General features: G+C 38.2%; 1 protein-coding gene across 8 annotated transcripts in view; it reads left to right on the top strand.

Annotated features, from left to right (window-relative positions):
• LOC147025274 (adhesion G protein-coupled receptor L2-like) overlaps positions 1-26,330 on the top strand; it is a 410,056-nt gene that overhangs the window by 318,091 nt on the left and 65,635 nt on the right. For all 8 annotated transcript variants that reach the window (XR_015059417.1, XR_015059418.1, XM_085886098.1 and 5 more), the window contains 2 exons: positions 19,724-19,889; positions 20,547-20,639. Coding sequence is in view for 6 of the 8 variants with exons in the window: in XM_085886098.1 (XP_085742224.1) it covers positions 19,724-19,889; positions 20,547-20,639 (259 nt within the window). In the remaining 2 variants the exon portion in view is untranslated. The remainder of the gene's footprint in view (positions 1-19,723; positions 19,890-20,546; positions 20,640-26,330) is intronic.

Here is a 26,330-nt window from a genome sequence, read left to right on the forward strand (position 1 = left end):
CTAGTGCACACTCCTGCCCCAAGCGAGATGCCAGAACGTCCAGCCCCGAGTATCGATGAGGGTACGGGCTGCTCCCTTGTCTCTTGCCAGTCCAGAGGGAGGTGGTGGTCGTTCGTGATGATGGTAGTTGAGCGATGACAGTGGTGGTGCAACGTAGCAATTGGAGCGCAGCGAGTTTGTGATGGTGACGGTTGAGGTTAATATTGTGGTATCAATGGTGAGTGGAGTAGGTGAGCTTGGGTTGTGGTCTGATGATGTGGGGAGTTTTAGGAAGGCGTTGTGATGGTTGGAGAAATGTGTAGCATTGTGGTGCGAGTCTGGAGAAGGTCTGAGGTGAGCGTCTGTTTGATAATGGCGCAAGGTTTGAACGCGGAATGGCACCATATGCAAATTAACTATTCTGGTGTTATGGCCTGCATGCTTGCATGAAGAAAGGAGGTTCGTGTATGCAGCAAAGTAAATTAGATAAAAAATAAAGAATGAGAATAAAGACCTGCCTAAAACCCCTCGCAATGCATTTTGTCCCATCAACCCACACGACATAAGAGAAGGGCTATCAATAACGAGTACGAATGAAACAAGTGTTTCGGAACTGCTACATGTTGGCTGCCATTGCCTGGAGGGAGCGCCGGCTTTACAGAACTGCAATTATATATATATATATATATATATATATATATATATATATATATATATATATATATATATATATATATGTATATATATGTATATATATGGCTATATTTCTTCGAAGATTTTTCAACTATATTGGTTAGTCGATTTTGTTATTCTGTCTTTGTCTGTCTGTCTGTCTGTCTGTTTATTGCCTGCAGGTCACAATTTTAAACCGATCTTCACGAAACTTCACCACACTGTAGAGTTTGTCAGAAGGAAGAAGCCTATTGTTTTTGAGATCAAAAGGTCAAAAGGTCAACATAGGCCAAAGGTCAACAACTTATGTTAGATTTCGAAGATCTTCAATTTTCATCTGATTGACTTTAAATTTGAAGAGCCATTGCATATTTGGTCATTGAATTCAACCACCAATTATTTTTTAGGTCAAATTTGTTTTGTGGATTTTGCAAGTGTCTTGCTCTGCATGGCGTCTTCCTCTTGTTTGTCTGTCTGTCTATCTGTTTGTTTGTCGAAACAGAACTTTCGTGTTTTTCTCCACAACCGCTTGTCGGATTGAGACAAAATTTTCACTCTTGGTGCGATTACTCATGTGGAATGTTTAAATGATAATTATGACGCCATAGTCTACATGGTATGGCAGCCATGTTGGAAAAACAGAAAAAACTTTGGAGTTCTGTATCTCTGAAATCGCACCAAGGAAAAAATTGAAACTTGGCACAGAGCAAGTACTCCTCGTGGGGAATGAGTGATTTTTTTAATGACGTCATAGGTGCCTGTTATTACGTCATTGCATATGTAGAACGCTACATCCGATCAGTATGAACATTTTGGAGGGTCATCTCAGGATAAAATGGTCCACAATTTTTTTTTTGGTGATGTCATCGGTCACGTGATTCAGCCGCCATATTGTTTTTTAAAAGAAACCTTCAAAAATCTTCTTCTCTGAAATGGCTGAACAGATTGAGGCGAAACTTTACACATATGGCCGCCTACCCATGAGGAACAAATGGTTCATACATATGATGTCATAGGTCACATGGTTTGGCAGCCATATTGGATTTACCCTGAAACATATATAAATCTTCTCCAGAACAGCTGGAGAGATCAAGGGGAAACTTCACATAAATGTTCCCCAAGGCATGCGTGTTCAAGGTTGTTAAGGAATAATTGATGTAATAGTTTGGCAGCCATATTGGATTTAAGACAATATTTAATAATGTTTTCACTGGAACTGCTTAATCAATCAATGTGAAGCTTCACAATTGTGATATATCAGTGATGGGGAATACATGTTTTAAATTTCAACTTGATTGGCTACATTGTCTGGCAGTCAGAATTATTTGATTTTTTTGATGTGGGGCTTCTTTTTTTTTGAATAAGGCTCACTTGGCTGTGCTTGGATGGGTTTTAGGGTAGAGGGAGAGCAACTGAAATGCAAAACCTATCCAGGTTCCTCCTGATGACTTCATCTTTGCTTTTTGCTTGTTTGGGTTCCTTCTGATTACTCCAAAGAAGGACTGTACCTCATTGGTCTTCCATTGATCTGAATTGAATTTATTTTAATCCCATTCTAAATTCAATTGAATAATGAATAATAATAATAATAATAATAATAATAATAATAATAATAAAAAACGTCATGGGTCAGGGTCCGGTGTCCGATCTAAGCGGGACATCTTGGCACACGGTCATCTGCCAGCAGTGCAAAAATGGCAGTTCTAATTATGTCTCATTAATTACGGAGCATACCAGTACACAAATGCCACACAAAATACACCACACAACACCACACAAAACAAGTCCTGGCAAAGGTCTGCAATCTCTGTTTGCTCTTTTTCTTGTTTAAGAGGAAAACGGTCACGTGTTGCTGATCTGTCCTTTAATTATATTGAATGTCATTCCTATGATTTTTTTTTTCACCCTTTAACTCAATTAATCTTTCTCCAAGTAATTTATGGATGGCTTGCTTGTTATCATCATATAAAGAAGAATGCGATTAAATTAAAATTCTCGTTTTTAACAATGCCTTCACAAACCAAAACCAAGCCGGTGACATTTTGTAAAATAATCTTCCCTTTCGTTTTTATTCAGCATTTGGCAAAGAATATAAACCTTGAAATCGAACACAATGAAAGTAGTGGCTTTGCACTGAGATGTAATTGCATTCATGCAAGTACCATTCAAGCTCGAACATGCTTTATCAAAGCTGTTATACCGCAGGTAATTTCACTGTGGTTGCTGAAAATTTATGTGAAATGCGGCAACATATTGCTTGACGTTGTGTAACCAAAGAAATCAAATGGACAACAGCACTAGAATCATATTTTGAAATGAATTTTCTCTTCCCCATGTGAAATTCATTTAGCAGCTGGTCGTCATTTATTCATCATAAAATGCTGGAGGAAACAAATGGTTTTTTTCCCCCTCAAATAATGAAAGGACATGCAGTAAAACCAAGGCTGCAGTTGGATCTGCCTGGATGAAGCATCTGCCCAGCTAATCTCTTTTCTGGTGATTCACTGTTGTATAACAAGCATATAAATTCACAAAAATACACATAAAATGATGTACGTATCATTATGAGTACTCAACAGAGATTTAATTGAAAATTTAGAAGTGCCTATTAGTGGAGGCTGGTGGAGGCTTCATGTTTGCAACTTGTACACGGAAATATATTTTTCTGAGCCAGACTCAGTGAGCTTGTCACCAGCCTATCAGTTTTCTGGCTAATTGTATCGCTGACTGAGGCTTTAATGTATCTTGCACTTGGTGAATGCATATTCAAGTCGGATTTACCTCTCAAATCGTGAAACTGGTTGCCAGTTTGTATCTCTATTTCCCTGAAGGTGCCAGTTACCTCGAGTACAGCTAAGCTATTGACGACCATACGCGTGGAAGGAATTTATAATACGATGGCTAGTGTGCCAGCTTGAATGAATGCTCTTTTTGAAAGATGGGATTTTTACTGCCCACAAAGAGTTATATTGGACACGACAGCTAGCCTAACGTTTCCTTGGAAGACAGCCATCTTAAACAATGGTCCTGGCACCAAACTGCAATTTTGGTTATATATGGCTCTACCAGGATCAAACCTGCGACTAGACGAGAGTAAATGATCTGAACAGGTATCAACGGGCAAAAATGTTCTTCGCAAAATACACAGTTAGGGGTTCATCTATTTATTTTGATTCTGATGTCCTATACTCTGTTACATAGTGTCGGTGCTACCAAAGCATTTTTTTGTTTTTGCAAGGGTTATACTGGGTGGTTTGCCATTTCCTTGCCAGTAACAGTTCGGGGAGGAATTTATAATTTGTTCTTAGTGCCCGTGATAGTATGCCTACACTTTCCAAAAGACATCATGAGATCTTTAACGCCCATCTCATGCTGGCCGATGGGACACCTCGTTTACCGTCCATTTGAGGGATGGTGCATACATTGATGAATCACCCTGCCTGTGAAACACTGGGATTCAACTCCATGTGTACCCTTCAGCCATCCTGCCAGCCCCGTCTATTTATTGCAAAATGGTGCAATCTCTCCCCCCCCCCCCTTATAAGTTACCGGTCTCGGCCATTTTGGGCCGAATTTACAAAAGGCCTTTCGTGAGCGTCTTGCTAACACAAGCCTAACCCTTGAAAGCTGACAAAAACATATTTGTATGCGCACAGCTAATCTCCCGTTTCAACAGCAATTTATGAAGGGAGATTAACATCCATAATAGTTGTGTGCATGTAAACAGCCGATTGGCTTTTGAAACTTCGCCCATATCTCCATAATCCAATTGAAACGATGCACTTGCATAGAAAGAAATCACCACAGACAATTGTTGGAGAGGATTCAGCACATTACTCCTCATCTTTGGTTGATCTAGGTCATCCTGCTCGAGATTCAGCAGCCAACAAAATTATTCCTTCGAGAGATGCATCCATCCCTCCGAGATTATACATCCCTCCTTTGACATAATCCATCCTTCCTTCCACTCATCAATCCCTCCTTCCACTCATCTATCCTTCCTTCCACTCATTTATCCTTCGTTCCACTCATCAATTCCTCCTTCCACTCATCCATCCCTCCTTCTCCTCATCTATCAATCCCTCCAACCATTGATCATGGAGAAGACAATCTGTGAATGTGTGCAATCTCTATATACGAGCTATGGTTCCCACACCTATGCCACTCTGTGTGATCTGAATTGAAGTGATTGGTGATTATTGAAACAATCATCATGTTTTATGTTTGGGTTGTATACACAGTATAAAATTAATTACTGGCTATCTATTTATTATGTATGCAGATCTGGTGACATTTTCCCACTCCTTCCATACCCTTAATAGTCGAGGATAAATGGGGCTTCTGAGGCAGCCATTCAAATCAATGGGGGAAAAGGGAAAAACTTTCTAACTTAAGCCCCAAAAGCCCAAAATAGGAGACTGATTTCCTCCCCCTCCCATACAAGCAAATGTAAAATTGAGACTGATTTTCTCCCCCTCCCACACAAGCAAATGTAAAATTGAGACTGACTCAAGCCCCAAAAGCCCAAAATAGGAGACTGATTTTCTCCCCACCTATCCTCTTCCCTCCCATACAAGCAAATGTAAATTTGAGACACTGATTAAAGCACTTCTTTCCTTTTATATTTTCATTCCATGATAAAATGATAAAAGAATGATAAAATCTTAACCCCATTACCACTCAGATGTTTAATAATTTGTCTAATTCCTTCTGGATTAGTTTCTAATATCCCAAGACCACCAGATTTTAGTTTCTTTAACTCACTCTGACAATGTGAATATTTTGTTGTACCAAGAGAAACCTCCTCAAATATTTGACCTTCATTCCTCAATCGCATATGTTCCTCTACTGAAATATAGTAATAATGTTCACCTTCTACTTCTCCAGGTCTTATTGCTCTAGTTGTTGTTGATACAATACGAACTACATGATGCTTTTAAAGCAAATTTACAATATTCTCGTTTGTACTACTAGTGCGGGCCCGTATGTGCGTGCCCGTAGGTGCGTGCCAGTATGTGCAGCCTCGTTCCTTCGCTCTCGTAAACGACGACTGGATTGGGGCATTGTTTCAATTAGATCGGACCAACCGTATCATAAATGGCCATAACATGGGAAACACCTGGGAAACATACTCAGGTCCCCAGCGCCAATTGTGATGTCATATCAAACTAAGAAGTAGAAGAATTGTGATGCCACTCTCTCTTGCCCACCCTCTCTTGCCCCCCTCTCTCACCCCCCTCTCTCACCCCTCCTTTCTCCCCCCTTCTCTCTCGCCCCTCTCTCTCGCCCCCCCTCTCACACCCGCTCTCCCATCCCCCTCTCTCACCACCTCCTCTCTCCCACTCTCTTGAATTGTGATGGGCCCTCTCTCTCACCCCTCTCTCCCTCCCCTCTCTCCCTCCCCTCTCTCCCTCCCCTCTCTCCCTCCCCTCTCTCACCCCCTCTCTTGCCCCCCTCTCTCCCGCCCCCCTCTCTCGCCCCTCCTCTCTCACCCCTCCTCTCACCCCCTCTCTCCCTCCCCACTCTCGTCCCCCTCTCTCCCTCCCCTCTCTCGCCCCTCTCTCTGCAAATGTATTCACAAATGTCCACCAAGCACAACAATTAATTCAAACGTTGGGAGAAAACAGCTTTCAAACCCTTGGGAAACAGCTGTTTCCCTTGGGAAAATTCAAACCTTGGGAAAAAAAACAGCTTTCAAACCTTGGGAAACACTTGGGAAACAGCTGAAACGGATGAAGAACGATATCAAAACTTGAAAAGGCACATACTCAGGTCCCCAGCGTCGATTGTGACGTCATACCAAACGAAAAAGAAGCGGAGAGGAGGGAGGAAGAAGCAGAATTGACGTCAATCGTGCAAAAACAACAAAAAATAACATTAATTGTGACGTCATTCATGATGTCATAGCACCGTGTCCTGTCATTGGTTGACAGACGCTATTGGTCATTATTCGTTGACAGACAATATATGTCGTTATTGGTTGACAGACATTGGTCATTGTATCACGTTATTCTTTTTATTACTGCCAATTATTGTGCTACTATTATTATTATTATTATTATTAATATGCTGTTATCATTATTCTGAGATATCTTTGGGGAAAAATGGCATGATAAGGTGATAAGGTGGAACGACACTTCAGCTGCGATGTACACACCTTTCCAACACTGAAAAAAGCAATAAAATGGCCGTAACTTGGGAAACGCTCGTCCGATTGATATCAAACCTTGAAAAGACACATCCGCGGGTCCCCGTCAATATTCCTGGCAAGTTTCAATCAGATCGGACCGGCGGTCGTCGAGAAACGGCGGTCACAGACAGACAGACAGACACACACACACACACACACACACACATTGCTGGAATTATAGATAGATACAAGATCCTTGATTTATGAAAGTTTTTTTCCAGAAGCAGATTTACCCACAAGATTTATAATAATAGCTTTGTCATTTATATATGTAATTGTTTATAAAATAAAAAAATATATCCCTTAATATTTCATCTTGTTTCACAACAATATATTTATATTTTTCAGTCGTGTGTTTCATATAACCCCCAAATTCCTTTTTACTACATAATGTAGAACAATTGTCTCTCCAAAAGTTGTTTATATCTATTGAATTTAACTTGAATACAATAAAAGTATTAGCATTGTTTCATATTGAGCAACAAGGAAGTTGAAAGTATGATTGACGAAGATAAATACAATTACAAGAAGAATGTCTCCCTCTTATGTAGTAGCTATCCATTACCATTTGGTTTTTCTCATTAACACAATCATCAAAGATAACGAGGTTCTTCTTTGATTTATCCAAATCTTAGGGGAGAAGGTATATCATCCGTATTATCACTAAGAATACAAGTTATCGGTTTTGATTTCTTTTTATATCTCTGTGTATCACAAAATAGTTGTATTATATCTTCAATGTTGTAATCATTTCGTTTGTTTTGAAGTTTAAATTAACCGATTATATCTTCTTTTTGAAGACCAGCATTAAAACCTTGTGAGAGTAGTTGATACTCAGATTGAAAACTCGACTTTGTGAAAATTATTAAATTATCATAATCCAAAAAGTTAGGAGTAAGGCCTTAGTTATTTTATAACTTGGTTTACGGATCCGCCGACGGTATATTTGCCGAAATGAAATATAAATGGAAAACACATTTTTAGCCTTTTATATTTAAACATTTACCACCGAAGGTGCAAAAGTTTCAAAACCCGAAATGTAAGCGTCGGCACTTATTTTCAAAATATAATTTCGTGCGTGCGCGCCAAAATGCCTAGTAATCTTTAACAGTAGAACTGCGCAGTCGAGCTGCACAGTAGAACTCGGCTGCGCAGTAGAGCTGCGCAGTAGAACTGCGCAGTCGAGCAGTTCTACTGCGCAGTAGTCTTCGGTCATGGCATCTGAGCAGTGGCCAGCGTGGTTCAGATTGACTGTGGTTTCTGGGGCGAAGGTGATTGTTAAGAAGTATGTCGGCAGTATAAATTCGAGTGACTGTATTGGTGATTTAATCACACAACATCTTGACAACGAATATTCTGGTCGAACGATTGCATCAATTCAGTGCATCAGCAGGGATAATTCGCAGGCTCCTCTCGATCGTGCCGATTTTGTTTCCGTCGAAAGTTGTACACCGCTGTTCGTATTGAAAGATTTCGGTGCCAAGTACATCAAAGTTTCCCTGCCAGATGCTGATATTCAGCCTTCAACGGACCAGAAATCAGCCTTTGATGTGCTCATGGGGATGGGGAGACGGTACGATCAGATGCCCGCTGAAAAGTAAGAGCTGGTTATGGCTTTGATTGACCGTTTTGAGCGTGTTGACTCCGAGTAGACACCTTTTTTTTAAAATAATATCCAGCACTATGCACTGGTGTGCACGCACACATCTACGACTTGGACAGTAATTTTCTCACCATTGTTTCCATTTGTTTGATGATCCAACAAGTTTCTATAGAAAAAACATGCCAGACTATATTGTAAAAACAAGTCTTAATCCTTCTTTATTTTTTTCACATCAGATGATATAGTGAACATGGGCATCCTGCATTTGAATGGTCTTCCATCTTCAATGTTTTCTTAGATCCTCCTGGTCCGAGATTTATATTTATCCCCCCCCCCCAACCAACCCTTGGCTTTTCCATGGAACATCCGAAAAAAAAATCATTAAAATATTTAATTTCGAAAAATTGAAATTATATTTATATTTATATTTCGACCTACCAACCCAACATTTTAGCTGAAGAACTGCGTAAACCAAGTTATAAAATAACTAAGGCCTAAGGAGCATCTTTAAAAATAAGCAGGTTTTTCCACACCTGCTTGAACCAACTATGAGACATCTTAATGAATTTGGAAGATTTTTATGGTTGTTAAATTTTATCTTATTTTCCCAAATGGGTAAAAAATCATTCCTTTATATATTTGGAAAACAGGTTATTTAATTTATTATTGGCTTTTTTAGAAACTCTATATTTTATCCTAAGTTCGGGTTTAATTTCAAGATAATCCATTATTTTATTTATACAATATCTTGTGTTGATATTTCCCTGAAAATGGCAATCGTGAATAACATATAACAACAATCCTTTGAACATTTCTCGAATACATTCAGTTTCTTCCATTGTAAGGAAAGGTTTGTTATCACCCTCATAATTTACATTCATTTCTTTAATCAATCTTGTAAAGTAATTCATTTTGGTGTAAATATAAAAGAATTATATTCCTTTTTATATTTTTTATTATCATTAATTGGAAGATAATCACAGAATATACATTGTTTATAGGCTTTTGACTCTGTGTTTAATCCCACTCCATCACATGCAGGACAATTCTCAAATTTGTCATCTGGAGAATCAAGGAATTCAAGGGGCTCAAGATCTAGTATACCTTTTTTATATATATATATATATATATATATATATATATATATATATATATATATATATATATATATATATATATATATATATATAGTAAAACTTTACTTCAAATACAATTCATCTTCAGTATCATCTTCGGTACTTTCACAATCATCTATAAAACTACTTTCATAACTATCGTTTGAACACAAACTCTCGGTATCATAACTGTCTTCTGTTCCAACAGAGATACTATCATCACTCTCATAATCTTCAAAATCTTCAGTTGAATAATGACTCGTATTTAATTAGTAAAAAAAACATTACCATCAATATTGTTGCGAATTCGCGGCACGTCGCCCACCGGACGGACAATTCAGTCGTGACCCTCCGGGAACTATCGCCCGGAGCCACTCACGGGTGGGGCTTTTGACCTCACCACAATCGTGCCAATCGGCCACCCGCGTAGGATAGGGTTGTTCGTCAAACTCGACCTACCTAAGTACCCACGCGGATGGTAAACCGGGCGATCGTACCTCGCCGCAGGTCGACTCCGGACACGAGCCGCTTGGGCGGCCCGTTCCGTACTATCGGGATAACCGAGTGGTGTTATCGTCAACCTCAACGGTTCAGATTAATTACCGGGATCTTGCACCCGCTACGAACCCTTTACGTGAAGCAGGATGGAGAGTCAATGGAGAAAAGACAAAGCGAAACAGGAACAGTTCAACATGCAAGCACTTTATTTACACAACACACGGAGAGCACACATATAGCAATTAGAACAATTATGCACAAAAAGCAAATGTAATACGACCGACGAACGCGTACACACGGCAACACTTATACAGTTCTACTTCACAAGACACGGCGCCACAAGATCCATACAAAAACAAAAGAAAAGGGCCACCCTCAAAGACAAGGGGGCAGACGGGGCCCGTGGGCCTTTATGGCGTGGGACTTGGCAGACCGAACGAGTCCCACGAGACCGATGCAGGTTACCTGCACCCTCGCGGTGCGATGGTGGGCGAGCTCTCTCCGGTGCTCCTTGTACGAACGCGCAGGTCCTCGCGACACAGCTGGCAGAGCGGCACCTCCAGTCCGCATCCCCTCCGCGACGTCCGGACTCTCCACCGACTGCACGCTCCAACGAGCGGGTCACTCTACGGACCGCTTCTCCAAGACCCAGACGGGCAGAAGACCATGAACCGCCGACTAATACTGACACTCTCACCGACTGCCCTGACCTGACCTGACCTCCTCTGACCTGACTTCCTCTGACTTGCCTTCCTCTGACCTGCCTTCCTCTAGCGGCGCCTCCGTGCACCCTTTTATTTCCCTGGCACCCCGCCCCTCCCTTCGCGGCACGCGGGGGGGGGCGATCATTCCACCAGAGAAATGGGGTGGGAGTTGAGTTTCCAACCGTCATTCTTGTTTACCAGAGAAATCGGGGCGGTAGTTGAGTTTCCAACCATCATTCTTGTTTACCAGAGAAATCGGGGTGGTAGTTGAGTTCCAACCGTCATTCTTGTTTACCAGAGAAATTGGGGTGGGAGTTGAGTTCCAACCGTCATTCTTGTTTACCAGAGAAACTGGGGTGGGAGTTGGGTTTCCAACCGTCATTCTTGTTTACCAGAGAAATCGGGGTGGGAGTTGAGTTCCAACCATCATTCTTGTTTACCAGAGAAACCGGGGTGGGAGTTGTTGTTGTTCCCCTTTTGTGTTCTTGGAGATGTTGACGGTTGCTGGCAGAGTGGTGAGGATGGCGTAGTTGTTGAGAGGCAGGTATGGTTGTGGTTGTTGTGAAGTGGCGTTGTGGTTGGTGGTTGTGACCTGGTTGGTTCAAAATAAATATAGAACAGAAAAACGGCTATCTCAAAGCGTCGCATCCCGAATGGATCACATAAATTCCCTCTAAACAACGGGTTTGGGGCTAACTACACATGTACTTAGAGATATCTCACCTGCGGGCCCTTCATGGTGTAATGCGAATTTCCACAGCCGTAACAATATCTATATACTTTTTATTCATTAACAGATTCAACTACGACATTTTTTATATTAAAGGTAATATTAAAATGTTCCTTAACTACGATTGAACGAAACGTCATTTCAGCTGATATATTAACATCCTTTATTTCATCAGGATTTACATCTTTCGGGTTGTTGAAAAAAATCAAAATTTCTCCTTGCATATTACAGATGGTCTTATCTTTTCTTTCTTGGGCTTCGTCCATGAGGTTTTTCTTTTTTGATACTTTTCTTGTTTGATTGCTTTTTCTCATTTTGAATATATTTCCAGAAGGAGAGGAGAAACTTTTGTTAGAGCTACTTTAATTGATGTTCTTCCAGATTTCCGAAAAGCCCTTCCACTAAAGGAAATTGAAGAACTCATATTATTCACCATAATTGTTTTCATCCAATAGTTGTTATATTTATCTTTATTCAATTTTACATCCTCGACATATTTCTCAGTATCTTTTACAAATGAGGAGATTGATTGAACTTGTCTTTTGTGTCTTGATACATTGTATTTATTAAGTGAAAAAAGTTCGAGGATAAAATGGTTTTAAGCACAGATTCACCGATAAATTGAACAGAATTTTCATCAAGAAAATTGTATTTTAAGCAAAGTTTTGTAATATGAAAATGGTGAATACAACGTACTGCGATGTTTGTAATCATGAATATAAATGTTATAAAAAACACCTTCAAACCAACAAGCATACATTCAATCTTTTCAACAAATATCTCCACTTGACCAAGAAGCAAAACTTTGTGATAGATGTGATAATGATATTCTTTAAAAAAATTTTTTTATAATAAACACCTTCAATCACGCAAACACAAGAACAATGCAGAAAGGGATGGTGCCACTAAATTCTCCATTGAAAACACTGATGGGGCATTTAAAGGACATTAAAATAAGATTGTTTTGCTTTCAAGACCCTGGACCATCTTCACTCATTGAAGCTGTTGATATGGTTAAGCAAAGTCTTGAAACGATAATTAAAAACACATTAAGTGAAATGAAAACTTTTAAGTTTTATATGGGAGTAAAATTGAAGATGGTAAGAGAAGGTGATTAAACTACTCCCGAAATGAGGACAAACCCTCACTTTATCTCATCATTTCAAGATTTTGTAAGATGTGATGTTTACGATGAACTCCAGAGACAAGAACAAGATGTTGATAACACTGTAGTAGGTAGTGGATTTGCTATAACAAAAATAATCTTTTTAGATATACACATCTTAAAATCAGATCCTCTTCAAGCTTCTTCTTATATTTATTTACCAAAAGAGATAAAACTTAAGAAAGCAGTTGTTAATTTTCAAAATAAAGATAATAAATGTTTTCTATGGTCTGTTCTTGCTCACTTACATCCTCCAAAATGGAATCCTGAAAGGGTTGAACATTATAAGAAATACGAGAATACATTAAATGTGAAAGATTTAAAGTTTCCAATGTCATTGAGAGATATTCCTAAATTTGAGAAAATGAGTAATCCATTTGTTAATGTATATGGATTAACGGATACAAACAAAGTTCAGATATTAAAAATTTCAAACAACTATAAAAATGATGAAACACACATTGACCTTCTCTACTTTACTTCAAAGGAAAAAATCACATTGTGCTTTCATCATAAATTTATCAAGATTAACCAAATCACAACTCTACAAGAGAAAATGTAAAACGTATCCTTGTAAGAGATGTCTCAACTCCTGTCACTCAAAATAAAGATTAAATCAACATTCGAAATATTGCAGTAATCACAAATCAACCGTAATCAATTTACCAAAAGCAGGTTCTCACATATCATTCAAAGATTTTAACAAATCTATAAAACATCCGTTTGTGATATATGCTGATTTTGAAAGTATCCTTTACTTGAAAATATAGATACTGTTTCTCGAAATCCAAATAAATCATACACAAATAAATATCAAAAACATACTCCTTGTGGTTTCTGTTATTATATCAAATCATCTGTTGGTGATGAATACAACAAGTTAGAACTTTATGGAGGAGAAGATGCCTCAGAGGAGTTTGTAAGACGATTGGATAAAGACTGCATAAGACTAAGAGAAATAATGGTTAAAACCTATAAACCAATGTCATTAACAAAGGAAGAGAAAAAGGAATTAAGAAAGAACAGTATCTGTCATATTTTGAGGAAAAAATTGAGGGAGAGGTCAAGGTTAGGGATCACAGTCATATTACTGGTAAATATCGAGGTCCAGCTCATTCCCGTTGTAATCTTAATTACAAGCCCCCAAACTTTATTCCTGTCTTTCTTCACAACACTCACTATGACACACATCTATTTATAAATGAACTTTCAAACACATCTGGAGATATTTCTGCCATTCCTAACACAGATCAAAAATACATCTAATTTACAAAAACAACTCGTACATCCCCCATAACCCATATCAGATTTCTTGACACATACAAGTTTATGGAAGTCCATTATCTCACTTAGCATCAAATATTAAAAACTTACCAAATCTTAAATCACATTTCTCAAATCAAGAAGAGATTGATCTCTTATCACAAAAGGGAATATATCTGTATGACTATATGGATTCATTTGAGAAGTTTAAAGAAACACAACTTCCTTCAAGGAAAAGTTTCTATGGCAAGTTGAATAAAACTCATATTTCCGATAGAGATTATACACAAGCTAAAAAGGTTTGGGAGAAGTTTAATATAAAGAATCTTGGAGAATATCATGATTTGTATCTTAAAACTGATGTATTGTTATTGGCTGATGTGTTTGAAACTTTTAGAACAGTCTGTCATAATAAAAAATTCTTATGGATTAGACCCCGTTCACTATTGCACAGCCCTGGGTTTGGCTTGGAGTGCGATGTTAAAAATAACAAAACAAAATTTAGAATTAATCAGTGAAATAGATATGCTTTTAATGATAGAGAAGGCTAAAAGAGGCGGAATATCTCAAGTATGTTCCAAGAGATATGCTAAAGCAAATAAACATCTTCCTGATTATAATAAGAAGGAGGATAACTCTTACCTGCTGTATTATGATGCTCACAATTTGTAGGGGTGGGCTATGTCTCAATCTTTACCTTATGGGAAACTTAAATGGGTTAAAGAAAAACATTATGAAAAAGTTTTACAAGACATTGTTGTCTCCTCTCAAAAAGAATTGGATGAAGCTGAAGTTGGATATTCTTTTGAGGTTGATTTAAAATATCCAGAAGAACGCCATTACAAACATAAAGACCTACCTTATGCCGCTGATAAAGAAAGTCCAAGAAAAGAATGGTTAAGTGATGACCAACAGTCATTCAATATAAAAGGTAAATCACCAGAAAAACTACTTCCTACATTAAATGATAAATAAAAGAAAGTTATGTTTTGCATCAAAAGAACTTGAGACAATATTTATCTGCTGGGTTGAGAGTGAGGAAAATTCATCGGATTTTGAAATTTAAACAGTCATTGGTTAAAGAAGTATATTGATTTTAATACAAAAAGAACAGAAGCAAAAACAGATTTTGAGAAGGACTTTTATAAATTAATGAATAATGCTGTATTTGGAAAGACGATGGAAAATGTTAGGAATCGACAAAACATAAGTCTTGCTACATCTTGGGAACAGGCTTCAGAGTTAATTAATTGACCAAGTTTTGAACGAGCGGAGGTATTTTCAGCGAACTTTTCTGCTATTCATTTGAAAAAAGAGATTATTGAAATGGATTAACCTATTTATATAGGAACATCAATTCTTGACTTGTCAAAGTCGTGAATGTATGACTATTACTATAATAATTTAAAATCAAAGTATATGGATAATGTGTCTGTTATCTATGGATACACATAGTTTTATATTAGAAATTAAGACAAGTGATGTATATGAGGATATGATTGATATATATATATATATATATATATATATATATATATATATATATATATATATATATATATATATATATATATATATATATATATATATATATGATACAAGTAATTTTAAGTCAGGTGATGTGTTGTTTTCATCAAATAATAAAAAGGTTATTGGTAAGTTTAAAGATGAATTGGGTGGGAAGGTCATGAGTAAATTTATAGGATTGAGATCAAAGTCTTATGCTTTTATGTATATTGATAATAATAACATTGAAAGGTGTGAACAGAAGTTAAAGGGAATAAAGAAAAATATAATCAAGTAAACAATAAACTTTAAACATTATTACAACTGTTTAACCTTAAAGAAGGAAGAGTACAGAAAAATGAATACAATAAGAAGTTATAAACATCAATTATATACAGAAGAGATAAATAAGAAAGCATTAGGAGCTTTTGATGATAAAAGATATATTTTAGAGAATGGAATCAATAGTCTCCCTTATGGTTATATGTATAAGTGTTAAGATATTGGGTTGGGAATTTTAACAGCCTACTGTCATCTTTTTACTGATTTATAAATGATAGAATCAAGCAATAACCAAACCAAAGAGTGGAGATGTAATCAGCCTTGGTATTTAAATGGGAAACATAAAGAATGTGAGAAATACCAAATAAGTCTTATTGAAGAAATAACCAGGGTAAAAGTAGGTAAAACAAATAAGTGGATAAATTTAATTACAAATAAGTTGGAGGATGTAAAGAAAAAAAAAATATCCTTGAATGGACTGAAAACTTTGATGGTTATCAATTGAACAATGAAAAAACAATTTACTACAATCTCAAAATGATATGTGGCTCAGGAGGTGGTCAAACAAGAGCATTAAGAGAAGTTTATCATTTCATCTCTGCTCAACAAAGACGCATAAACCAAGAACCCAGTTCCAAAGTAATCTTTGTGAATATACTTGATGGTGATGAATGCAATAGAAAAATTAAGTTGTTCCCCAAGGTAGAACATGGACAAATATTCATTGGTTCGCTCTTTGAATGGAATGAAAATATAAAAGGAAAGAAGTGCTTTAATCAGTAAGTCTCAATTTTACATTTGCTTGTATGGGAGAGAAGGGGATAGGTGGGGAGAAAATCAGTCTCCTATTTTGGGCTTTTGGAGCTTGAGTCAGTCTCAATTTTACATTTGCTTGTATGGGAGGGGGAGAAAATCAGTCTCAATTTTACATTTGCTTGTATGGGAGGGGGAGGAAATCAGTCCCCTATTTTGGGCTTTTGGGGCTTCAGTTAGAAACTTTTTCCCTTTTCCCCCATTCATTTGAATGGCTGCCTCAGAAGCCCCATTTCTCCTCTACCCTTAATATGGGCCGAATTTACGAAACACGTTTAGTGAAGGCCTTGCTAACACATGCCTAACCCTGAAACGATGACAAAACCATCTTTGTACATGCACAGCTAATTACCCGTTAAAACAGCTATTTGCGAAGGGAGATTAACATCCGTTTAGCTGTGCGTGTAAATACCTAAACAGCTGTTTAGTTATGCATATCTAAGTTATAATTCATTTCTTTTAATAATTTTTGTTCCACGCACCATAAAGGAGTTTACGAAACCAATTAAACTCATTGACTCCACATTAGCCTCACCATATGTATGACAAGTTTTAGTTTGTGTGTTCCAACGACGGCAGCATCGCAGCAAAGGAAGGAGGGGACAATTATTCATTCGAGCACCAAATGGGTTTAATCGAGGTGATGAAGGTTCAGCAAGGAACAACCCAAGACAAGAGAAGTGACGTGGGCGCAAATAAGAACAAGCAGCTCCCATGGGAAGATATTTCAAAAAGGATGATGGCCCATTTCCCAGACCGCACAAAATACTCTGCCAGGGATTTCCGAGAACTCTGAAGGTGGATGAAGACGAAGGCAAAGGCACTCATGGGTCGTGAGAAGAAACTCGACATGTAAAAAACACAGGAGGTGGGGAGGCTGTGACCGCTGAACTGGCCGAAGAAATTGTTGTGACATTGACAATCATAGCTGAAGACTTGGATCAAGTACATAATGACGTGAATGATGATGTTCCGTCAGCAGCTGGTAGTGTGAAACAAGCTAACAATATTTGTCTGATTCCATTGACCAGCACAGCTGATTCTCACTTAAGGTAAATGTATATCGATTTATTTATTTAGATCAATAGAAATCATATAATGAAAATACAATAATTACTTTGTAAATCCAGCCATGCACATTCTTTGTAATGTATTTAAATATTGATATATGTATTCAAAAATACATAAACTTCTTTTTCCATTATAGTGCCAGTGAGGAAGAAGAATGCGTTCTTCAAGGCTTTAAACGATTAAACATGCCCACCCTCACCATGTAAAAGTTCCTTTATTGGATTCGCCAGATATCCCTTATTGTCGGGTTTTCCGTGTGTGTGTGTGTGTGTGTGTGTGTGTGTGTGTGTGTGTGTGTGTGTGTGTGTGTGTGTGTGTGTGTATGTGTGTGTGTGTGTGTGTGTGTGTGCAACACGAGGCTCCACAGCACAAACCAGCAAACCGATTTCGATGAAACTTGGCGAACATGTGCCATATGGGATGGAAATGTGCGCGTTTGAGTTTCGTTGCTAAGCAACTACCCTTTGCTATGCAGTGGCCCAAAAACCGCGTACGGTATTTTCAATACTTGTCCTACAGTTTTTAATGTGGAGAAACGAGACTTCGGAATTAAACACTTCGAGATATTTAGAGAATTTTACTCAAGCCGATTTTTGATTTAGGTTTTATTTTTCAAATGGTAGTCCTTCAAAAATCGGGTGTCTATTTACCGTCATTTTTTATGAGGGTCTTAGGAACGTGGGCGGAGCTTAGAGAAAGTGGGCGTGGTTATGAAAAATAATGTGTGGCTCAGGAGGTGGCCAAACAAGAGCATTGAGAGAAGTTTATCGGGTTTTCCGTGTGTATGTGTGTGTGTGTGTGTGTGTGTGTGTGTGTGTGTGTGTGTGTGTGTGTGTGTGTGTGTGTGTGTGTGTCTGCAACGCGAGGCTCCACAGCACAAACCAGCAAACTGATTATTTTCAAATGGTAGTCCTTCAAAAATAGGGTGTCTATTTACCGTCATTTTTTATGAGGAGTGCCAGTTGGCAAAATACGCAATAGGAAAAATCTTGCCAGGCAGAGGAACAATTGTATGTGAACCAATACGTCTTGGCAATGAATCTTCGTCGGTGGATCGGTCAGAATGAAAAGCATTGTATCCAGCGCTTCGATCCTAGCGGATCCCTCGTCGCCTACCAGCTTGTCATTTAAACGCTTGTCTCTTCAGTGTTTTGATCGCGCATTAGATAAACTCTTCAGCGATACACGTTTAACTTTGAACTTGTGATCATCACACGATTGGCGATTCTACACAAGTTCAACTCTTAAACACCTTTCGTAAATTCGGCCCTTTGTATTCATCGTCAATATAATGCAAAAAAATTAGAAATTTATTGAATGGCGAATTTTTTAAAAAAATTATATATTTATACACAACCTATGGCTGCTTGGCTGTATCATTTTCTGGGAGCACAGCTGTGCCACTGATGCAGTGTTCCCATTACCAGTAAGCTGGGACTCATTTTGCCAACCTCAGAAGGATGACAGGCCAAGTCAACCCACCTGGTGTTAATTCATCAGACTTGACAGAAGCTTGAACTCAAGGCCCTCAGATCTTAAGCCAGCCACAGTTTAGCAGAAGATGAAGCCAACACCAGGCTAGACTGGTGATGATGAAAGAGATAATGATTTTGAAGGTAGTTGAAAAGATATGTTATCAAAGGAACATTCCCCTTTGTGTCGTGGTTAATTGGAAATGGTGAGAGAGGTGATGGATGTAGTTGGTTTCAATGCACCCATCCCCCTCCCATCCTACCACACTCCATTTTTTAAAGTTATACCTCTGACCACCACAACAGAAGATGAGTAAAATGTAATTTATTTTTGTTCAGGTAAAATAAAAAATTCGGAAGGTGTGTTTAAACACGGATTTTGAAACAAAATGCAAATCGTTAAGACGTTACGTATAGGAGTAACTGGATCAGCACTAACAGTTGCAGATGAACGATGTATATTCATTGATAGCCGTATTATTATTCAACCCTCAATGTAATTCATTACAATCTTATTTACCTGATTTCCTTCTGACCTATGAAAGTTTTCGTGATAATCCTGTAATATTTATTGAGAGGGAAAAGTACATGGTAGGCAGCAGACTTCGATTGTGCCACCGTTGGCCTTTGACTGTTCATCCCTCCTTGCATCTTCACAAGGCCCTGGTTGTTGGCTGCCATTTTCCTTTTGGTGCTGGAGGTGGTGACTTGGTCAACGTGCATGTTGTTGCTGGCTGGGCCAGACTTGCATCTCGAGTTCCTTTTTGCCTTTGCAAACTGCACTCAGGCAATATTCTTCTTCTTCTTCCATTGCACTTGCGCTCAGGTAAGCAGTACATTGTGCAACATGGTCGGACATCCGACAATTGCATTTTTACTCCCACTTGCCTGCTCATCTGAAATTGCAACTATTTATAAGATTAACTGTGCGCAAAACAAATATTGTTTCTGATTGCATCTCTCCGTATATTTAAATTTAAATTTTATTTTTTATTTTCTTTAGTCGTATTTATTAATAATGGAGCTCTGTTTAATGTTCTGTGCTATGTCATGTTGTATGCATCATGCTATGTCACAGGTCATGTGCCATCACACTTTTATCTTTCTGGGGGCTTCGTCATACATTTACAAGAATAAATAGAATGTCATGATCGTCGTTGATCAAGTGATGTGAAAGGTGCAGTTAGATACTTCTTGAACACAAGCTGGCCTCCTTTATGCACCCTCAGGGGTGGGTGATCACCAATCAGAGACTCAATTTACTTGATGCAGCAGGAAGCCAAATGGATGAAAAAAATGCTGGGCCAGGAAATGTTTAAAAAATAAATAAATATTTTTATCAATCCTTTTGGGCTTCATTGGTTCAATCTTCAGAATTGTTGAACCAACAGTATGTGTGGACATTTTCTTTGCAAATAACAATGATATTTGAATCTCACATGTTTGCGTTAGTATAGGCAACAGTTTAACTTGTGTCTTTCAGGGCCATGCAAGCTGCTTTCGCAAGGTTCTTTGCTGCAGAAGAGTGGACGGTGTTGCAAAACAAGGAAGCAGTCGAAACAGCACACAGCACCCGGTACCTTACACCCAGTCACCAATATTCTGCATGCAATGCCATACCGACAAAATAGTTGCTAGTATTCAAAATAAATCACTGCCAAACAGGTTAGCAGTAGCAGAAAGTGTGAAAACGTTTTAAAGGCGCTGTTAATAAGAGTGAAACACAGGAAAATAGAGGACTATACATGACTAATTAATACCATGACTACCATGGTTTGATGAAGTCAGCAAGTGGTCATTACTTTGCTGTCACATGCTGTATGGTCGATATTTCAGTGTACATTTAACTTGGTGTTTATTAGCCCCTGTTGGACTTAGTCTGAAACGGGGGCTTATGGATTTGATCTCGATTTTTGTGTCCGCGCGTGCGTGTGTGCGTGCGTCCACAAGCATATCTCGGACATGTATGGACCTATTTTATTCTTACTTGGCACAAAGACAACACATGATGGTATTCATATGCACATCATTTTGTTTCGTGATGTTGTTAAAGATGGCCGACTGGTGGCCATTTTAGTTGTAAAAATAAAACTCCACTTTTGGTTGAATAGGCTTCACAGAAAAATACTTGTGCACAAGGAGTCCGAGTTGGGTCACACAGATGCTTCCCAGCTCACTGAATGGTTACAACAAAATCTTTCTTTTTTATGGAAAAGACACAGCTTGGGCATGCCAGTGACATCAGATGTTTACATATTCTATCAATCAGGCTAGCAGCAAAAACCCATTTCTCTTGTTGTGAAGCCCTTTGTTCGCATTACTCGAAGTGAGATATTTACCCCTTTCCAACAGGATTTTGCCTTTGTTAATGCCAACTGGAAAACATGGCCAAAGTTAAAACCTAAGGCATTGTTTGCACTGGCCTTTTTACAGCCTGAGATAGGGCTCTGCACTGAATTCCAGTTATTCCAAATGTGATATGGTTAAATGACCTTCGAGCATGTTTAGTACAGTGTTTGAATGGAGCAGGATCAGAAATGTCTTTGCATTTAAACAAGTCATTTTGCATTACAAGAGAACGAGTTATTCGGGAATAATTGGTCAGCTTCTAAAATAACACCAACATTGCAGTGTATAAATGCATGATTATAGAATTCATAAATGGGATTAACGATTACAATTTCTATCTAGTTTCAACAAAAGGTGACGTATATTTAACAAATGGTTATATGAAAGAAAGAGGCTGTTTAACCAATGCAGGGAGAATTGTGAAAGGCCCATCCAAGAGGGAAACATGAAAATTTCCCACACATGCATCGTCCGATTTTGTTCAAACGTGGCACGATCACATTACATGATGGCATACACGTGCACCTCACTTTATTTTGTGATCTGATCAAAGATGGCCGACTGGTAGACTGACGGCCATATTAGTTGTACATAAATATGGGCTAGCCATAGGACCCAAAAGACCCAAAAGTTCCCAAAGACCCTGAGAACTCAAAAGACCCCAATGACCCAAAAACTTAAAGACCCAAAAGTCAGATGACCCAAAAGTTCCTGAGGACCCAAAAGTCCCCAAGGAGCCAAAAGACCCCAATGACCCAAAAGACCTGAGAACTCAAAAGACCTCGAAGACCCAAAAGACTCAGAGGACCTAAAAATACACAAAATTCCCAGAGGACCCAAAAGACACAGATGACCCAAAAGTCGCTGAGGACCCAAAAGACACTGATGACCCAAAGTCCCCAAGGACCCTAAAGTCCCTGAGGACCCAAAAGACCCAGAGGACACAAAATAGCCAGAGGACCCAAAAGACAGGATGATCCAAAGACCCAGAAGATCCAAAAGACCCTGAGGACCCAAAAGACTAAACACCCAGATGACCAAAAGTCCCTGAGGACCCAGATAACCCAAAGTCCCTGTGGACCCAAAGATCCATAGGAGTGTGTGTGTGTGTGTGTGTGTGTGTGTGTGTGTGTGTGTGTGTGTGTGTGTGTGTGTGTGTGTGTGTGTGTGTGTGTGTGTGTGTGTGTGTGTGTGTGTTGGTGAGAGAGGCATGTTTTATTTGGAGTTCCACTGGCACGTTCTGACGTGGAATGTGATGCACCAAAATGATCATCATGATCTCCTGAGTTTATTTGGCGGATTAATTACAAAGAACCCGGAAGAATTCCCATCTTAAATATACGCCATGGTAAGGTGTATAAGGCAGCTTCATAGGTCCTTTCACAGCATGGCATTCTATTTCCAAAATAAATAACAAAATTATGATAACATTATAACCAAACATATTAATTAATGCAAATAATATTAACAAAATAATAGTAGTATCATTTGGCAAGAATAATAATGAATGTATGATCTCTGCTCTGGCACAAGCACATCTGGGCTTGGTGAAAGGCAAACCAATGCTCAAGTAATACAGCAGGCAGGTATGCAACAAGGCCTTGAAAACCAATGAAAATTTGGTCCAACGGACCAAATACAATTTGGCACTAGTAATTTGAAGGGGTTCTAAAAGGTAATTCTAATGGGTTCTAGAGGGTAATTCTGAAGGGGAATTCTAATGTGTAATTGTAATGGATTCTGAAGGGTAATTTGATTGGGTTCCAGAGGGTAATTCTAAAGGGTTGTAAAGGGTAGTTCTAATGGGTTCTAAAGGATAATTCTAATGTGTAACTGTGGTAGGTTCCAAAGAGTAATTCTAATTGGTTCTTGAGGGTAATTCTAAAGGGTTGTAAAGGGTCATTCTTATGGGTTCTATTGGGTTGTAAGGGGTAATTCTAGTGGGTTCCAAAGGGTAATTCTCGAGGGTTCTAAAGTGTAATTCTTATGGGTTCTAAAGGGTTGTAAAGGGTAATTCTAATAGGTTATAAAGGGTAATTCTAATGGGTTCTAAACGATAATTTTAATTGGATCTAAAGCGTAATTCTAAAGGCTAATTGTAATGGGTTGTAAAGGGTCATTATAATGGGTTCTAAAGGGTAATGTTAATGGGTTCTAAAGGGTTGTAAAAGGTAATTCTAATGGGTTCTAAAGGGTCATTCTCGTAGGTTCTAAAGGGTAATCCTGATGGGTTCTAAAGGGTAATTTTAATGGGTTGTAAAGGGTAATTCTAAAGGGTTGTAAAGGGTAATTCTAATGGGTTCTAAAGTGTAATTATCATGGTTTCTGAAGGGTAATTTTAATGGGTTCTAAAGGGTAATTCTAAAGGGTGATTCTGAAGGGTTGTAAAGAGTAATTCAAATGGGTTCAAAAGGGTATTTCAAATGGGTTCCAAAGGGTAATTCTAATGGGTTCCAAAAGATATTTCTAATGGGTTCTAAAGGGTCATTCTCGTAGGTTCTAAAGGGTAATCCTAATGGGTTCTAAAGGGTAATTTTAATGGGTTGTAAAGGGTAATTCTAAAGGGTTGTAAAGGGTAATTCTAATGGGTTCTAAAGTGTAATTATCATGGTTTCTGAAGGGTAATTTTAATGGGTTCTAAAGGGTAATTCTAAAGGGTGATTCTGAAGGGTTGTAAAGAGTAATTCAAATGGGTTCAAGAGTATTTCAAATGGGTTCCAAAGGGTAATTCTAATGGGTTCCAAAAGATATTTCTAGTGGGTTCCAAAGGGTAATTCTAATGGGTTCTAAAGCGTAATTCGAATGGGTTCCAAAGGGTAAATCTAATGGGTTCTAAAGTGTAATTATAAAGGTTTCTAAAGGGTCATTTTAATGGGTTGTAAAGGGTAATTCTAAAGGGTTGTAAAAGGTAATTAGAATGGGTTCTAAAGGGTAATTCTAATGGGTTCTTAAGCGTAATTTTAATGGGCTCTGAAGGGTAATTCTCAAGGGTTGTAAAGGGTAATTAGGATGGGTTATAAAGGGTAATTATAATGGGTTCTAAAGGGTAATTCTAATGGGTTCCAACGGGTAATTCTAATGGGTTCCAAAGGGTAATTCTAATGGGTTACAAAGGGTAATTCTAATGGGTTCTAAATGGTAATTCTAATGGGTTCTAAAGGGTAATTCTAATGGGTTCCAAAGGGTAATTCGAATGGGTTCTAAAGTGTAATTATAATGGGTTCTAAAGGGCAATTTTAATATGTTCTGAACGATAATTCTAAAGGGTAATTCTAAAGGTTTGTGAAGGGTAATTCAGATGGGTTCTCAAGGGTAATTCTGGTGGGTTTCAAAGGGTAATTATAATGGGTTCCAAAGGGTAATTGTAATGGGTTCCAAAGGGTAATTGTAATGGGTTCCAAAGGGTAATTCTAATGGGTTCCAAAGGGTTATTCTAATGGGTTCCAAAGGGTAATTCTAATGGGTTGTAAAGGGTAATTCTAAAGGGTTGTAAAGGGTAATTAGAATGGGTTCTAAAGGGTAATTCTAATGGGTTCTTAAGGGTAATTTTAATGGGCTCTGAAGGGTAATTCTAAAGGGTAATTCTAAAGGGTTGTAAAGGGTAATTAGGATGGGTTATAAAGGGTAATTCTAATGGGTTTCCAAAGCGTAATTCTAATGGGTTCTAAAGTGTAATTACAATGGTTTATAAAGGGTAATTATAATGAGTTCTGAAGGGTAATTCTAAAAGGTTGTAAAGGGTAATTCAAATGGATTCTAAAGTGTAATTATAATGGGTTCTAAAGGGCAATTTTAATATGTTCCGAAGGATAATTCTAAAGGGTAATTCTAAAGGTTTGTAAAGGGTAATTCGAATGGGTTCTCAAGAGTAATTCTGGTGGGTTTCAAAGGGCAATTATAATGGGTTCCAAAGGGTAATTCTAATTGGTTCCAAAGGCTAATTGTAATGGATTCCAAAGGGTAATTCTAATGGGTTCCAAAGGGTAATTCTAATGGGTTCCAAAGGGTAATTTTAATGAGTTCCAAAGGGTAATTGTAATGGGTTCCAAAGGGTAATTCTAATGGGATCCAAAGGGTTATTCTAATGGGTTCCAAAGGGTAATTCTAATGTGTTCCAAAGGATAATTCTAATGGGTTCTAAAGTGTAATTCTAATGGGTTCTAAAGTGTAATTCTAATGGGTTGTAAAGGGTAATTCTAGTGGGTTCTAAAGGGTTGTAAAGGGTAATTCTAGTGGGTTCTAAAGGGTTGTAAAGGGTGATTCTAAAGGGTGCTGAAGCATAATTATAATGGGTTCTAAAGGGTAATTCTATTGGTTTTGATATATTTCTCGGCTTTGCCTATTTCATATTAAATATTCCAAACCGAACTGCTTCCTTCAGACATGGGTGCGATTATAAAAAGAAAATCGTGAGTGATTCCTCATGATTGAGAGATGGGGCCAAAAAGTATGTGTAGCATGATGTCTCAAAAAGTTGCGGATGAGTTATGACATAACAAGGTGGATCAGTTGGTTAGTTGACAAGAACAAGCGGATTTGATTTTGGTTCAGGTCCAAATCCAGATCCGGCCTTTCAGTGGGATATAAAATGTAAACTAATCACTAATCAGCCTGGCGGAGGTATGAGCTCTACCGAGTGCCCTTCTACTTTCCAATGTAAAGGCACATTGAAGAGCAGCACAAACAAGCAAATGAAGACAAAATATTGTGACAATACTGAATGCCATGATGTATACAGTTTCTTGTGACACTGACGACTCGAAAAATTATATTAGTAAAATGAAAAATATGAAAAACAGGAGAACTCAAACAAAAATATGCAAACAAAAAGGTGAGGGAGCAAAGAGTGAGAGAGAAAAGGATCACGGGGAACCTGGGAGGCTCATGACGGCAAGACAAAAGCAATGTCACGAGCCGA

The sequence above is a fragment of the Eptatretus burgeri genome, chromosome 6 (assembly GCF_056783735.1).
Source record: "Eptatretus burgeri isolate ZD-2024b chromosome 6, Ebu_testis_v1, whole genome shotgun sequence".
Taxonomy (NCBI): Eukaryota; Metazoa; Chordata; class Myxini; order Myxiniformes; family Myxinidae; genus Eptatretus; species Eptatretus burgeri.